The sequence below is a fragment of the Ptychodera flava genome, chromosome 12 (assembly GCF_041260155.1).
Source record: "Ptychodera flava strain L36383 chromosome 12, AS_Pfla_20210202, whole genome shotgun sequence".
NCBI lineage: Eukaryota > Metazoa > Hemichordata > Enteropneusta > Ptychoderidae > Ptychodera > Ptychodera flava.
Window position 1 is genome coordinate 5,332,536 of NC_091939.1, and position 16,179 is coordinate 5,348,714.

Genomic DNA, 16,179 nt, shown 5'->3' on the forward strand with positions numbered 1-16,179 from the left:
CCAGTGAGAATTAAAAATTTCTCACTGAGAGCGGTGAGAATAACAAGAGATTCTTACCCATTGCGAGAAAGCGTCACTTTCTCTCTCCAGTCTCGCAATTTTTCCCCATAGTGGTAGCTTGCTCAAGAAGGGTCTAGTGTATGTTCTATCACTGGATGCCATTGGGCAGCTCTATCGAGCAAGCTGATCGGTGATACTTTCCACAAACAGTATAGTTGATTTCACTTGTCAAAAGCAGTCATTGTGGTGTTGTCCAATAATTCGGTGGACAGTATAATGTCGATTGCCATGGTTCTTGACAAAATGGCTGCTGATTACCGGACCCTTTGCATGAGCAAGGCGCAGCCAGCGACATAAATTGGGCAGGGAACAAGACTATCCTTGGTACATATCATGCCGCCAAACTTCAGATTTCCAAAAGCGTCGTATTTGGGATCATTTTATTTTGTTTTTCCAACGAAACATATGTGATTAATATAACTTGAACTCCATGATGAGAGTGCAAACGCATTGTCCCCCGCACTCACTAGACACTCGTGTGGAACGGGCGCGGAATACACCGCAAGCCCGTATGCAAATACCCCGACATGTCGCGCTTGCACTCGCTCGCGAAGGGGTTCTGTCTTGGTGTCAATACCGTTTATTAAATGAAAGACAAGAAATCGAGCATATGCGTGCTAAGTCATGCAATGTATTTTATTGAACAGTGAAGTAACTTTTAAACGGTAACAGAACCACACCAAATAATGTGTTATTGGTATTCTTGCCTCAACACTGACCATGATTATGTTGCCTGACATTTTAATATCATTGACGTATTGGTTTTTCCATTCTTTCGCGGCAACAGAGGGTGTACACCGCTGTTTCTTGTTGTTATCTCGCCATGGAAGATACTGTCCGCTTTCCTGTACGAGATATCCGGCTTAAGAAGAACGAAGACGAAATGGAGGAGAATATCACGTTTACTTTTTCAGACCCAACGACCCTACAGAAGAGGAATAGTGGTATTAGATTATTATGACATGAAGATAAAACCAAATGTACACTAGGCTTCGTTGTATCTTTGAGTGTATTGTTCAGTCAGTGAACAGACAGCATACTTTAATGTATCAATTGTCAACTGAACCAAGTTTTGTCAAATTAAAACATTTTCGCAGATCCACAAGTGTTTGTCAAGAGCACATTTGACAGATGCAAAACTGAAGAGACATTCCAAACTTACGTTCATTGAAATTGGTACCAACCTGCTTTGGTACTTCTTTTGGCAGATTCACACCCGGGATTTACATCGGAAAAACTAGTTTATTGGAACTCTGTCAGTGCAGCGATGCCCGTGAAATGAACGAAATTTGCCTATAGCAACCTATTATTTCAAACACGTGCCTTTTTTTCCAAGCCATGAACTTGCACATGACCCAACATGGCTATTCACAGAACAATACTTTTAGTGCCATACCTTTTGATCAGAAACTGACACTCTACGACTTGAAAGGAGCTGCCATGAAACATACAAAGAATACGTTAAAGGTTTAATAGGCTGAAAGGTGGAGTGTGCAATATATACTTTGGGTATTCCGATCCATAAACTCTCTCTCTCTCTCTCTCTCTCTCTCTCTCTCTCTCTCTCTCTCTCTCTCTCAAAATATTACCCTTCTCACCTCATAAACCATTCAAATTGCAGAATATACAAAGCATGTGAGTTTTGGATATTGAATAAACCATATTGAATTACACCGTGAAACCGAACACATTAAAACCTTACTTAAACTTTGCAAAAGGCGGTAAGTAATTATCCTCTTTCATGAATAGAAATTGGGAATTAAAATTAAATATTTTTGTGTACAAATGTAAATCCACTAAGAGTTACAGATACTTTGAATTCAAAATGGCTGCAATAAAAAAAAGGTAACATTGCCGCAAAATTATTATCATGCGGTGAACGTTGATTTACTTTTAGTTTCAAAATGATTCAGTACAATCTGTAGACCAGTGGAGAATTGCAAGGCTTTCGGAGTCAGAAACACTGTCCCACAGCGAGAGAGATTCTACTTATCAGTAACATTCTATGTCTCGTACTTACGGGGTTTAGCAGCTGATATTGTTAAAATTTCAGGGAGACTGCTTGGTTCCTTGGCATTAACCCAGCTACGATATACGTCATATTCTTTCTTTGTGATGAACTTTCGCTCTCCTCTATTCATAAGAAGGACAGTGCCATCGGGTAAGACAGCCACGGCATGTACTTTCTTAGAAGGGGGTTCATTTCTGAGGTAGTAGACGGTAGACCACTCCCCCTCTAAGCTGGGGCGGTAATAGAGACTTCCTGAGCCATCCAACCCATACAGTCCACCTTCTGGCGTAGCCGCGATGTACGCCATCGGCCTGTTTGTCTCCACGAAAGTCCAAGGCTCGGTCAGAGATTTTTTGTATTTGAAACCGAAGAGGAAGGACGCACTCACCAAAGTACCGTCAGGCATGACTGTGAGATCTCCCGGATACTGGGAATTCTCAACCGGTCCGACCCAGGGCGCATCTTCATACTCCTTAGTCCAGAGATTCAAGTCGATATACGCTCCGACGATAGTGCCATCATGCATCACTGCCACTGATAGAACACCTATGCTGTTAGGCTGAGGAACTTCGACCCATGGTGCGTCTAGACTTGTCTTCTTATACATTTTCAAATCCACATCAAGGCCATAAATGAGAGCTTTTTCAGAAAACATTGAGATTTGCGAAATCAGTATCAGCCCGGTATTGGACACTTTCAAAGTAACGAAGTAAAGAAATGTCAGCTTGTCAAAATGTGTAACAAAAACAACAACAACAACAACAACCAAAACAACAACCAAAACAACAACAACAACAACATAAACATAAACATAAACATAATAAACATAATAATAATAATAATAATAATAATAATAATAATAATAATAATAATAATAATAATAATAATAATAATAATAACAAGGCAGTATTGCTGAAGGCAATGAGTACTTGGGCCGTGATAGAGTAATTTTGAGGACAATATATACTACTATTCAAATATGGTCTTGAATTTCATCCTGTCAATGAGGCATTTGATTAACTGGTTATTAAACGAAGCAATGGCATGACAACGGCAAAATATGTCCAGCAACTTTTGTTGAGTTTGAGGCAGGGGTTCTTTATTTATAGCGGGAATTGCTTAAACTCCTTAAATATTCAAATTACAGCAAATTTCTTTTGTTCTCGATGGTAGATGTCTAATATTTAGATGGGCATATTTAGATTTCTACCCTATAGTTATCCCTATATACCAAAAATCGGACATCCAGCTCTATTGGCTTGCTCAGAATTAGATATGCGCATAATTAATGAGGTACAATATGTGGTGTCATAAGGTGTCCCATCATACCATTTATGAAGGGTGTAGCACTTGTGGTTACTGAGTTGTGGACAAATATATATATTTGAGGTCAAAGGTCATCGAGGTCACGTGACATTTTGTCAAAATAATTGTATTGCTAAGTTATTCCTATATACCAAAAATCAGACCTCTAGCTCTATTGGCGCGCTCAAAATTATATATGCGCATAATTAATGAGGTACAATATGTGGTGTCATAAGGTGTCTTATCATACCAAATATGAAGGATGTAGCACTTGTGGTTACTGAGTTGTGGACAAATATATATATTTGAGGTCAAAGGTCATTGAGGTCACGTCACATTTTGTCAAAATAATTGTATTGCTAAGTTATTCCTATATACCAAAAATCAGACCTCTAGCTCTATTGGCTCGCTCAAAATAAGATATGCACATAATTAATGAGGTACAATATATGGTGTCATAAGGTGTCCTATCATACCAAATATGAAGGGTGTAGCACTTGTGGTTACTGAGTTGTGGACAATATGTATATTGAGGTCAAAGGCCATTGAGGTCACGTGAAGTTTTGTCAAACAAATTATATTGTTAACTTATCCCTATATACCAGAAATCAGACCTCTTGCTCTATTGGCTCGCTCATAATTAGATATGCACATAATTAATGGGGTACAATATGTGGCGTCATAAGGTGTCCCATCATACCAAATATGAAAGGTTTAGCACTTGTGGTTACTGAGTTATGGACAATAATGTATATTTGAGGTCAAAGGTCACCAAGGTCACATGATATTTTGTCAAAATGTCTGAGATATCTGCGTGAACCGATGGACTCACTGATGGACTCACGGACGGATATGAGCCAATCTATAAGCCCCCTGGACTTTATCCGTGGGGACAAAAAAACTCTGTCACTGCATCCTTTAGGCAATATGAATACGATGAGAAACTAAATTTTTATTTTTCTTGGCATCATACATGCGAATCTATGGAGAACTGCCTTATACATGGGAGTCTATGGAGGTGTAAACTAAAAAGTCCTCTAACACGGCCAAATTTGAAAGCATTGTGAAACAAATCGACGTGCATCTGTATGGGGTTGGGTACTAGGCGTGAACGGACGCACGGACATGACCAAACCTATAAGTCCCCTCGGACTTCGTCCATGGTGATTAAAAACAACGCAACAGTTATTACAGCTACACCGGCGGTAGGTTCATATCCAGAGCCCGTACGGTCTGCCGCCGTCGCTTGAAAACAATCTCATGCACCCGGCCATATGGGCAGCTGGCCGGATGCATGACTTCCCGGAGAAGGCGAGCTGTCACATTCAAGCTCAGGATTATTTGTCGATCAAATTTCAGTAAATTTACCTTACCTAGATGAAATTTTGTCTATAGGCTGAAATTTCGCCGAAGTTTGACAAAATTACATCGATTTTTCTGGTTCATATGCGACATTTTTTAGTTTTGAGTGCAGACAGAAATAGTTTTGAGGCAACATGGCTGCGACCCCATGTTGACCCTAGCCCTGCGTACGTATACACTGCAAGATCCGAGGTGCAAACTTTTTATAGACTACCCCTTCGCTACGTATTTAGGTGTTGCGAGTGTAGCGAAGGCTAGGAAAAGAAGTCTAATTACAGTGAAATATAACAATGCGCAGCCTGTTTTAGATGGGACTATCTTCACATAGAGTGTCTGGTATGGAACAGTTCGGTCTTGCCATTGATTTACATATCGTGAATAATTATTCCTTTCATAAGAGAAAGAAAGTTGAGAGTAGTAACAGAGAGAGGGTCACCGGAACTTCGTTTAAAGGACCAGGGACCCTTACGAATAATATGAAAACTATACTAGGGTACGTTGGCGATTGATGAAAGCTAAGACATGATAATTTTCAAGATATGTTGAGGTGATGCATGTAGATATTAAGTATGGAATAGAACGGTAAAGTTGTAAAAGAGCAGTCGCGTCGTTACTCGCCAGAGAGACACCCATCTTGTAGCGTAGTTAAGAACGTGTAGCGAGGTGTAACCAAGTGTAGGAGTAAAATTTTGTGAAAATTGGAGAAGGGGGTGTAGCGGACGTAACGAAGTGTAGCGAGGTGTTAGGGGCTGTAAGATGGTCACTTTTTTACTCGCCAGAGAGACACCCATCTTGTAGCGTAGTTAAGAACGTGTAGCGAGGTGTAACCAAGTGTAGGAGTAAAATTTTTATGAAAATTGGAGAAGGGGTGTGTAGCGGACGTAACGAAGTGTAGCGAGGTGTTAGGGGCTGTAAGATGGTCACTTTTTACTCGCCAGAGAGACACCCATCTTGTAGCGTAGTTAAGAACGTGTAGCGAGGTGTAACCAAGTGTAGGAGTAAAATTTTTATGAAAATGGAGAAGGGGGTGTAGCGGACGTAACGAAGTGTAGCGAGGTGTTAGGGGCTGTAAGATGGTCACTTTTTTACTCGCCAGAGAGACACCCATCTTGTAGCGTAGTTAAGAACGTGTAGCGAGGTGTAACCAGGTGTAGGAGTAAAATTTTTATGAAAATTGGAGAAGGGGGTGTAGCGGACGTAACGAAGTGTAGCGAGGTGTAATAGGCTGTAAGATGGTCACTTTTTACTCGCCAGAGAGACACCCATCTTGTAGCGTACTTAAGAACGTGTAGCGAGGTGTAACCAAGTGTAGGAGTAAAATTTTGTGAAAATTGGAGAAGGGGGTGTAGCGGACGTAACGAAGTGTAGCGAGGTGTAATAGGCTGTAAGATGGTCACTTTTTACTCGCCAGAGAGACACCCATCTTGTAGCTTAGTTAAGAACGTGTAGCGAGGTGTAACCAAGTGTAGGAGTAAAATTTTGTGAAAATTGGAGAGGGGGGTGTAGCGGACGTAACGAAGTGTAGCGAGGTGTAATAGGCTGTAAGATGGTCACTTTTTACTCGCCAGAGAGACACCCATCTTGTAGCGTAGTTAAGAACGTGTAGCGAGGTGTAACCAAGTGTAGGAGTAAAATTTTGTGAAAATTGGAGAAGGGGGTGTAGCGGACGTAACGAAGTGTAGCGAGGTGTAATAGGCTGTAAGATGGTCACTTTTTACTCGCCAGAGAGACACCCATCTTGTAGCGTAGTTAAGAACGTGTAGCGAGGTGTACCAAGTGTAGGAGTAAAATTTTGTGAAAATTGGAGAAGGGGGTGTAGCGGACGTAACGAAGTGTAGCGAGGTGTTAGGGCTGTAAGATGGTCACTTTTTACTCGCCAGAGAGACACCATCTTGTAGCGTAGTTAAGAACGTGTAGCGAGGTGTAACCAGTGTAGGAGTAAAATTTTATGAAAATTGGAGAAGGGGGTGTAGCGGACGTAACGAAGTGTAGCGAGGTGTAATAGGCTGTAAGATGGTCACTTTTTACTCGCCAGAGAGACACCCATCTTGTAGCGTACTTAAGAACGTGTAGCGAGGTGTAACCAAGTGTAGGAGTAAAATTTTTTGAAAATTGGAGAAGGGGGTGTAGCGGACGTAACGAAGTGTAGCGAGGTGTAATAGGCTGTAAGATGGTCATTTTTACTCGCCAGAGAGACACCCATCTTGTAGCGTACTTAAGAACGTGTAGCGAGGTGTAACCAAGTGTAGGAGTAAAATTTTGTGAAAATTGGAGAAGGGGGTGTAGCGGACGTAACGAAGTGTAGCGAGGTGTAATAGGCTGTAAGATGGTCACTTTTTACTCGCCAGAGAGACACCCATCTTGTAGCGTAGTTAAGAACGTGTAGCGAGGTGTAACCAAGTGTAGGAGTAAAATTTTGTGAAAATTGGAGAAGGGGGTGTAGCGGACGTAACGAAGTGTAGCGAGGTGTAATAGGCTGTAAGATGGTCACTTTTTACTCGCCAGAGAGACACCCATCTTGTAGCGTAGTTAAGAACGTGTAGCGAGGTGTAACCAGGTGTAGGAGTAAAATTTTAATGAAAATTGGAGAAGGGGTGTAGCGGACGTAACGAAGTGTAGCGAGGTGTAATAGGCTGTAAGATGGTCACTTTTTACTCGCCAGAGAGACACCCATCTTGTAGCGTACTTAAGAACGTGTAGCGAGGTGTAACCAAGTGTAGGAGTAAAATTTTGTGAAAATTGGAGAAGGGGGTGTAGCGGACGTAACGAAGTGTAGCGAGGTGTAATAGGCTGTAAGATGGTCACTTTTTACTCGCCAGAGAGACACCCATCTTGTAGTAGTTAAGAACGTGTAGCGAGGTGTAACCAAGTGTAGGAGTAAAATTTTGTGAAAATTGGAGAAGGGGGTGTAGCGGACGTAACGAAGTGTAGCGAGGTGTAATAGGCTGTAAGATGGTCACTTTTTACTCGCCAGAGAGACACCCATCTTGTAGCGTACTTAAGAACGTGTAGCGAGGTGTAACCAAGTGTAGGAGTAAAATTTTGTGAAAATTGGAGAAGGGGGTGTAGCGGACGTAACGAAGTGTAGCGAGGTGTAATAGGCTGTAAGATGGTCACTTTTTACTCGCCAGAGAGACAGCTAGAGTGTAGCGTGTTACGACGTGTAACCGAGACTAGAAGTGTTTTCTTTTTGAAAAGTGGAGAAGGGTTAAGTGTTTTGTAACCTATTCTAGAGATTTATTTTTCCGAAAATTGGAGAAGGGGTGAGCGTGTGTGGATGTTTTCTTCATGATAATTCAAGTAACCAAACAAAAGGTTGCAGAGTGTTTTATAAATTCTTAAGAAATTACTCGAGCATTTTCCGCCTGAAATTGTCATAGTCTTTCCAAATTGGCGCAAAGGAATTAATTATTTACCCTCGCGATACGTTATCGTTTTTCGACACGATAAAACCTGCGCAATTCTTCTCGAATTGGAACTTATAATACTGGCGTCACTAAATACCAGCAGTGTTTCGACAACATTGTCTTACTGGTTTACACATTTACAAATTCAGCCGGTAACCTATCTCTCTCGTGTAAGTATTCTGCGTAATATTTTCCGTTGTATTTCAACCACTTCTATGTAATATTCAGCTGTTATTAACATTGTATTGTTATATCAACTTATCGTTATGGTGTTTGTTACCGACATGCCCAAGATACTGTCTAAATGGACATACACACACTATAACCAGGACTGACTCAGGCAAGGGAGACAGGACTCAATCACGCAGCTAGACACTCACAGGCAGACTCATTGACTGGTGTATCAGTAGCTGGGCCGTGAGGCCTAGGAATGGTTCCGTATTCAATAACAAGATCATGGACGTACTACAGACTAAGATCAATAAAAAGTTTCACATACTATTTTCTCATGTTTCTAGTAACGAGATCGACAGTGGCAGGATCTTTCTTTGTCATGACAACATCCGAAAACAAGTAAGTCTTTTGACGCAAATGAAAAATGTTGTGACTGATTCTGAGGCAGTTCACTGCTAGATTTCAAAACGAACAAATACGTGTTGGAAAACACTCGAAGCTCCGTGTAAACACAATAGATAATTCTTGCATAGTAAAATACGTCAGTTTCGAATTCATTCATATTCTTCAACAAAAACAATCTTCGTCAAAGTAGGTTGTCAGTTATAAAATTCCCGCACAAACGTGTCAGGGGTTGCTGGGCAAGCCTGAATGTCACGAATTTGAAGAAATTTTCGTATTATGTTGGGCCGGGCTAATTTATGTTTTTAGTGTACGTAACCTCGATTGTACACTTGACTTTCCACCTCGATGATACATGTATCGCGTATTTTCTGCAAGGAAGTTGAATATGTGACAGTTTGCAACTGACAAAATGCCACATTGAATAGACAAGTACACTAAAACCTAATGGATCATCTGATACGTCTAAACGTCAAACGGTGCAGTACGGCACCTGTGAGATCGTGTTTAAAATTTGCAACATTATAATGTTGCACATCGGCGCCGTCGTGTTTCAAATAATGAGATGACGTAATTCTTTGCTTCAGACTCGATCACAATGGTGCACGAAAACAACTTTTTCAACGACGGCATTTCGGCATTCCTATCAACAGTCGAGATCGATAAAGCAGCCATACTCAAAATACAACTCTGTTGATCTGGCATTATTCGGCAATGGTCGGTTACCATAGGCCAGGGGTTTCATCAAGAGCCGGCAGCCGGCGAAATTGACCGGTTACTCTTACGATTTCGCCGGCTACCTTTTGGAAATTTGAACTCTTTCATTATAGCTAAAATATGTTTTACCTTCTGAAATGATACGGACAAGTTTCATAAGATGTGTAATCAAACTTTTCAACGGCTTTATGTGAAACAAAATTTAGAAGACGAGCGACTACTACGATCGCTTTGTACTACGATGCAGCACGGTCTTGCGTATACTGCCTCAATAAAAATCGGAATTGCAATTGACGATTCTATTGGCTACCTGAATTGCTGATTCCTATTTGGTGACCTTTATATACGCTAATGAAAACGTGCATACTACACCTGTCGGCCGTCGTTAGCTCAACTCAAAATGGTCGATGAACAAATGAAGACGGAAGCGATCGCAAGGTCAAGCTTTGCTGTACGATCCTCGGTTTTGAAGTGGACCAAGAAACAAGAGAAGGATAATTACGTGGATTTAAACTGTTTTCGTAGGCAATGACCTGATTTTCACGAAATCTTTTAGTAAGCCGATGTGCGTTGCACTGCGGTTGGCGTAATTGTGAAGGAGTATAGCCAGCAGGACGTATGATATGTACTGACTGCTCTTCGGTCTATCGACGCCAATAAGAACGTCGCGCAGAGTGGTTACAATGCGATCAGACCTCTAAATTCACTTCAAAAGATTTCGTCAAGTTCAATCAAATGTGCGCTTCTGCATGAACGTACAAATTTTCATATCCTATATTAAGGTTCTACTTTGCATACCCATATAGTCAAATAACCCTGAGGATCTTTGATTCTATTTGCGAAATATGGTAATGATTGTCATTTTTTTTATCATTATTCGTTATATAAATTATCCTTTTTACTCCACTTTTTCATCTACAGATTTCCATACCAAACATCAGGGTTCTTAATTTTAAGCATAACATTATGCATTAATAAGTTTCTAATTTACTGTGCTTAAAATATGAGTTTTTCATCCAGGATGGCATCAACAAGGGGAATGTTTCCCCTTACCAGAAAATTTCGAGGGCATTTCACCAGTTCATGTGTTCTACTTGTACCTCTAAGGTGTGACTGACACAATTTCATGGCAAGAGGGGGGGGGGAGTGGTCCCCTTGTCAAATTAATTGGGGGGTGCCAACATTCAACAGAGGGGGAATTCCCTATCCCCTATCTAGATGTAACACTGTATAATATCATCTACATATCAAATTTATATCATTAATAATGGTGAATTATTATAGTTTACCTCCTAAAAGCATAGAGGCTCTAAAGACTTCAATTTTCTTTGTTCAAATTATCGTCAACATTACCACATTTTATCATTTTTAATTATGAATTATCATATTTAGGCCTAATCTCCAGGAAAATGGCTTTTATGATATGAACACAAATTGCCCTGGAGCACTGCTGACAATTCCCCGAAAATACTATATAGAAATTCAAGTGACTGTAAGCTGTAAAAAGTAAATTTTAGCTCATATTTCAGGGTTTCCAGCCTTCGGCCGGGAGGGGAACACCCCCTCCCGGACCCTCCCCCGATGACGACTGCTTTGTGTCATGGCAGCTGCAAGCCGCCTACTTTTCCATTCTAGCCCCCAACTTCAAAACTTCATGAAACCCCTGAGGTAGGCTGGAGGTATTATTCATGCTCGGAAAAGCACGTTTCATACATCGGGTAAATATCGGACATGATGTCGCTGAGGATGTGTGATTTCCATGGCCATGCGTGTTAATCATATGTCTGTTAATGCTAGCAATGTTCACCAAAGGTGAAATAGTCTGTAAAACCTACGACCAAATCTGATAAGTAGAAGTGCCGGTCAATTTTAATTATACTGGCCGTCAGCGACAAATAAGGGACAGAAACTACGGGGCGTGGATGTGGGCCGGTGTTTTTCGAAACACCGCTACATCAAAAATAGTGGCCCTTCAAAATTTCTTGCACACAAAATTAGTGAACATCCCCTTATCCGTGCATGAAAATCAGTGACCCTCCCCTGTTACTCGAAGCATTTAGGGGTGGACCATTTGTTATCCTTGGGGGTCTGAAAGATTGGGGACATTATTGTTTTTTTTCTACATGTTCCACTGGATTTTTTTCCCTTGTGAATTCTGGCATTTTTTTTGGGGGGGGGGGCATTCTTCCTTCACAGAAATGTTGTAATGCAGCGATGTTGCAAAATCAATCTGTTTGTCTTACATCAACGGACTTGTACAGAAAAAGGGACCGGTCCCCCTATTCCAACTTTCGAAAACAGGATGACCCCCATTCAAACTTTCGAAAACAGGGTGACCCCCCTGCGCGCGACAAAGGTAAAACAAAAATTGGAATTAAATTGAATAATCCAGTGTGTATATATATATATATATATATATATATATATATATATATATATATATATATATATATACATATACAAAATGTATACAATGTGCCCTCCCGGTTATCACCATAATGGCTTTATGGCAACCTATATATATATATATATATATATATATATATATATATATATATATATATATATATATATATATATATATATATATATATATATATATATATAATATATATATATATACTTCTTTAGTTCAAGATCAGCTGGAGTGCTCAATACTAGAGTAGAGCTAAATACATAACTCAGTTGATCAGGGTAATCTAAAAAATTACATTTCCACTACAAATTTGTTTCGTATAGGCTTCAGAGCCGCCTACACTCATCGGGTGGTTGTGATCGACTTAAACGTTTGGGCTGCTGATTGCATATGTTGTTAGGCGACAAAAAATGCAATCTGTGCCTCCACGAGAAATTCATACTCCTCAGATATCCAAAAATGTGTTCCCTCAACAATAGAAACGAATTAGTATCGACCTGCAGACACAGGAGAAAATTTCTCCTGTGCAGTCACTAATTATGCACCCTTTTGCAACAAACAGTGCCAACAAAAACAAAGATATTGTTCCCCACCTAACAACATATGCAATCAGCAGCCCAAACGTTTCAGTCGATCACAACCACCCGATGAGTATAGGCGGCTCTGAAACCTATACGAAACAAATTTGTAGTGCCTGTAATTTTTTAGATTATCCTGATCAACTCAGTTGTATATATATATATATATATATATATATATATATATATATATATATATATATATATATATATATATATAATATTTTTGGTATATTTTAAACACTCAGTCATACTGTATTTTAATGGAATTGTAGTCATGTCAGTTGTAAGATACGAACTTAAAAGTGTCCATTCTAAAGTTTGAATACAGTATATTGAATGAGCTGTGAATGTACTCCACTCTTTTTATGCATAACCAGATGTCCAGAACTGTTGTAAGAAAAATGTGATTGTGAAATATTAGTGCATGTTGCCTTCTAATACTGAATTCTCACAGAGAACAGAAAGTATCAGGAACTTGTCATGCTTTTCATATGACCAGCAGATTTCATAATGATCAGTACACTGCGCAAAACAGACTTTCACTTTACAGACATCAAGATATTTCTGACATATATCTCTGATATGTTAATTTACTGCGACCGAAAGGGGCGCCGAAAAATATTAAACATCCAGATATCTCTGATATACATAATATCTGATATATGAAAGTCACGCAGCTGAAGGGGATGCTGAAAAGTGTTATTTTATATTTTGAAGAAATGCGCCCGAAGGGCGCGCGCGAAAAATTTTAAACATACAGATATCTCAGATGTATGTATGTCTGATATATTACGTTTTGCACTAGGACGGGGATCTGAAAAATATGTCTTATTATCATTAAAGTTACGCGACCGAAGGGCGCGCCGAACGATGCAACTGTATAATGAAATTTGTGGCTGACACAATGCATTTTATGTAATTATGAGCCTTGTCGAAATTAAAAAACACACTGACACCCTACCCCCCCCCCCCCATTGGGCATTTCAAAACATGGTGACCCCCTATCACCAAAGTCAAAAACAGGGTATGAAATTGAATGATGAAATTCATGGCTAGCACGATGCATTTGATGCATTTTAGGCAAGTATGAGCCCGCGTCATATTTAAAAAACACTGACCCCCAATAATATTGGGCATTTTAAAATACATGTAGGTGACCCCTTCACCAAAGTAAAAAAACAGGGAGACCCCATGAATCACCGGTCACCTAGGCCAAAGAAACTGACCAGTCCCTCATTCCCGCTAATTTTAAAAGTATCTCCGAAAGTATCTTGTGCGAATTATCATATCCAAGCCCTCCCCCAGTATATTTGGTCACAGTGCAAATTCGAAAGAGTTATTTCTGCCATAGTAATGAAAAGATACTGGGCCACGCCCCAAATGAAATGGGAAAATTGGACATTTGGTATATTGGAAATTGAAAAAACGGAAATGTGCATTGTGGGAAATTGAGTTTGTCAGAGAGAATTTGAATGGGCGCAAAGTTCCATCCTCTGTATACACACCCACGGCTCGAAATAAACGTTTTCGCCTGGTAGTCCACCATGGGCTACCATTTCAGGGCTCGAAATTAGCGGTAGTCCCGCGTCCACAGACTACCAACTTTTCCCTGGGGCAACCAAAATCCATGAAATGGTAGCCCATACGGACTACCAAAAGCCGGGACATAAAATTCAGCCAGTATTTGGCGTGCAATGGCCAATATCTGAACTGACGTACTTGAGTGACAGGCACTGGAAGTGATGGTCAATGAAAACGCATTTTCATTGCAATTGGATCATAATGTATCAATCACAGACAATATGTCTCCTCCCAACAGAAAGCCCATGGTCTATTTTAGCACTGCTACAGTATATCTAGTCTCGACGTGCTGAGAAAGTCGTGGTCGTTGTCATGATGACTATCAAAATTTTCATACAACTCTGAGAATGAAACAAGTTGTCAATAGATTACCAAGCTTTGAGTATCACTGTTGTCCATTAGGCCAAAATAATAAAGATCGTTTCTGTCAGCTGGTCACCGCGTGCGTCATTTCAGAACCTGCGCGTCATGGCTTTTTTTTTGGGGGGGGGGGGTTGTTACATAGTGATCAGTACAGCTATCCTTGATATCCCTGTTTGCATATCCAAAAATGCTAAACAGAAAACGGAAGTATTATGCAGCCAATGATAAATTACTAGAAATTCACTTCATGGGCAGAATCTTGCAAAATCGCTTTTTCTTGTCTGGTTAGTGAAAAACAATATCCCTGAACTAAATATGCATGGGCTACCAGCCATTGTCACTTGGTTACCAACTTCAGAAAATGGTAACCCAAGTGGAATACCAGGGGAAAACGTTAATTTTGAGCCGTGCATTTCATGGATTTTGGTAGCCCCAGGGAAAAGTTGGTAGTCTGTGGACGCGAAACTGCCGCTAATTTCGAGCCCTGACACCTATACATATGTAGTATACATACCCGTTTCCTATATTCAATCTCAGCCCAAAGATTTTAAATTTAGAAATAGGCCTAAGAGTTTTTAATCAAGATGATAAAACCATTAGAAAATTGAAAATATAGTTACATTTTGATTTTCTTTTTGAACATGCAAATTGGTTTATTGGTTGGAGGAAACGTGCCATGGATTATAATACTTGACGATGACAGTTTTGTTTTAACATCTTCTGAAATTCTGTCATTTGTCTTGTCAGTGTGATCTGTCCATGTCGCATGCAATCATACCAGCGTATTATTTATTGGTCAACATACAAGAGATGATATGCATGTATCGACAGAGTGTCTTCACTTATCTAAAATCAGTGAACAATTCAAAAAGCAAAATGTAACTGAAAATTAATTTTAAGAGGCTTTTGGAAAGACAAGAAGGGTGCATGGAAATGAAAAAGTTACATCCCAAAAGGTTCTTGCTGATACTGATAGATTTTTTTTCTTCCACATTAGCTTGCCAGTTATTTTTTACAGAACTCATCTAAGGCAGAATTTTTTTCCCCTTGTATCTGCTGGGATTTTTTTTTCTCGAAAATCTTCCAGACCCCCAGGATATCAAATGGTCAACCCCTTAGTAAAAATGTCGGGCCGACAGACACATCTCTGCGACATTAGCCCACAGGTGTGAACATGTTAGCTGAAATTGTTAAAAACTATCAAAGGTGCCAAGTCATGCTCTGCACAGTTCGAGCAAGATTGTTTTTAAGGTGTTTCGGACACTAGTAACGATACACGACGACACTGCACAATGTGGATCATATATAGACACGCTCATGAGTAAGGCTAAAATAGCCGGTATCAACAAGCTAAATGTTAGTGATTTCGGGACTCTAATATCGATAAGACAGTACTACACTCTTAAAATATCTCGACAGCCCGGGTCTGCGAAATCCGCGATGTTTACTCGATAAATTTCGGCAATTGCGGGATTCTAATATCGATACCGGACGGTACTAGATTAATTTGCATTCAATTTATGTCTCCTCACGCCGGGTCTGCGACTATTTTGATTCTAGGCCTATATGCCTTTATTGTGTATCTCGTTTACTCGCCTTGACATGCTGAGAAGTACTGGGAATCTTCAAAGTAATGACTACACGAGACGTTCAGAGTTCGCTGGTACTATAGACTTTATTTTTCGGTAGATAAGCTTGGCAGTTGCAATCGCCAAGATGCGCTTCTGCCATAATCAAAATGTCTTGGGTCCGCTGTGTTCCTCTTTCCAATGTTCGTTGAATTGTCTTATAATATGCCTT

General features: G+C 40.0%; 1 protein-coding gene across 1 annotated transcript in view; it reads right to left on the minus strand.

The window, feature by feature from the left end:
• Positions 1-671: 671 nt before the first annotated feature.
• The window catches only part of LOC139144780 (uncharacterized), a 43,583-nt gene continuing 28,075 nt past the window's right edge, over positions 672-16,179 (minus strand). Inside the window, exons 5-7 of the mRNA XM_070715513.1 lie at positions 2,081-2,710; positions 1,457-1,495; positions 672-985 (exon numbers count right to left, since the gene is read on the minus strand). Of these exons, the coding sequence (XP_070571614.1) occupies positions 1,479-1,495; positions 2,081-2,710 (647 nt within the window). The 3' untranslated portion in view covers positions 672-985; positions 1,457-1,478. The remainder of the gene's footprint in view (positions 986-1,456; positions 1,496-2,080; positions 2,711-16,179) is intronic.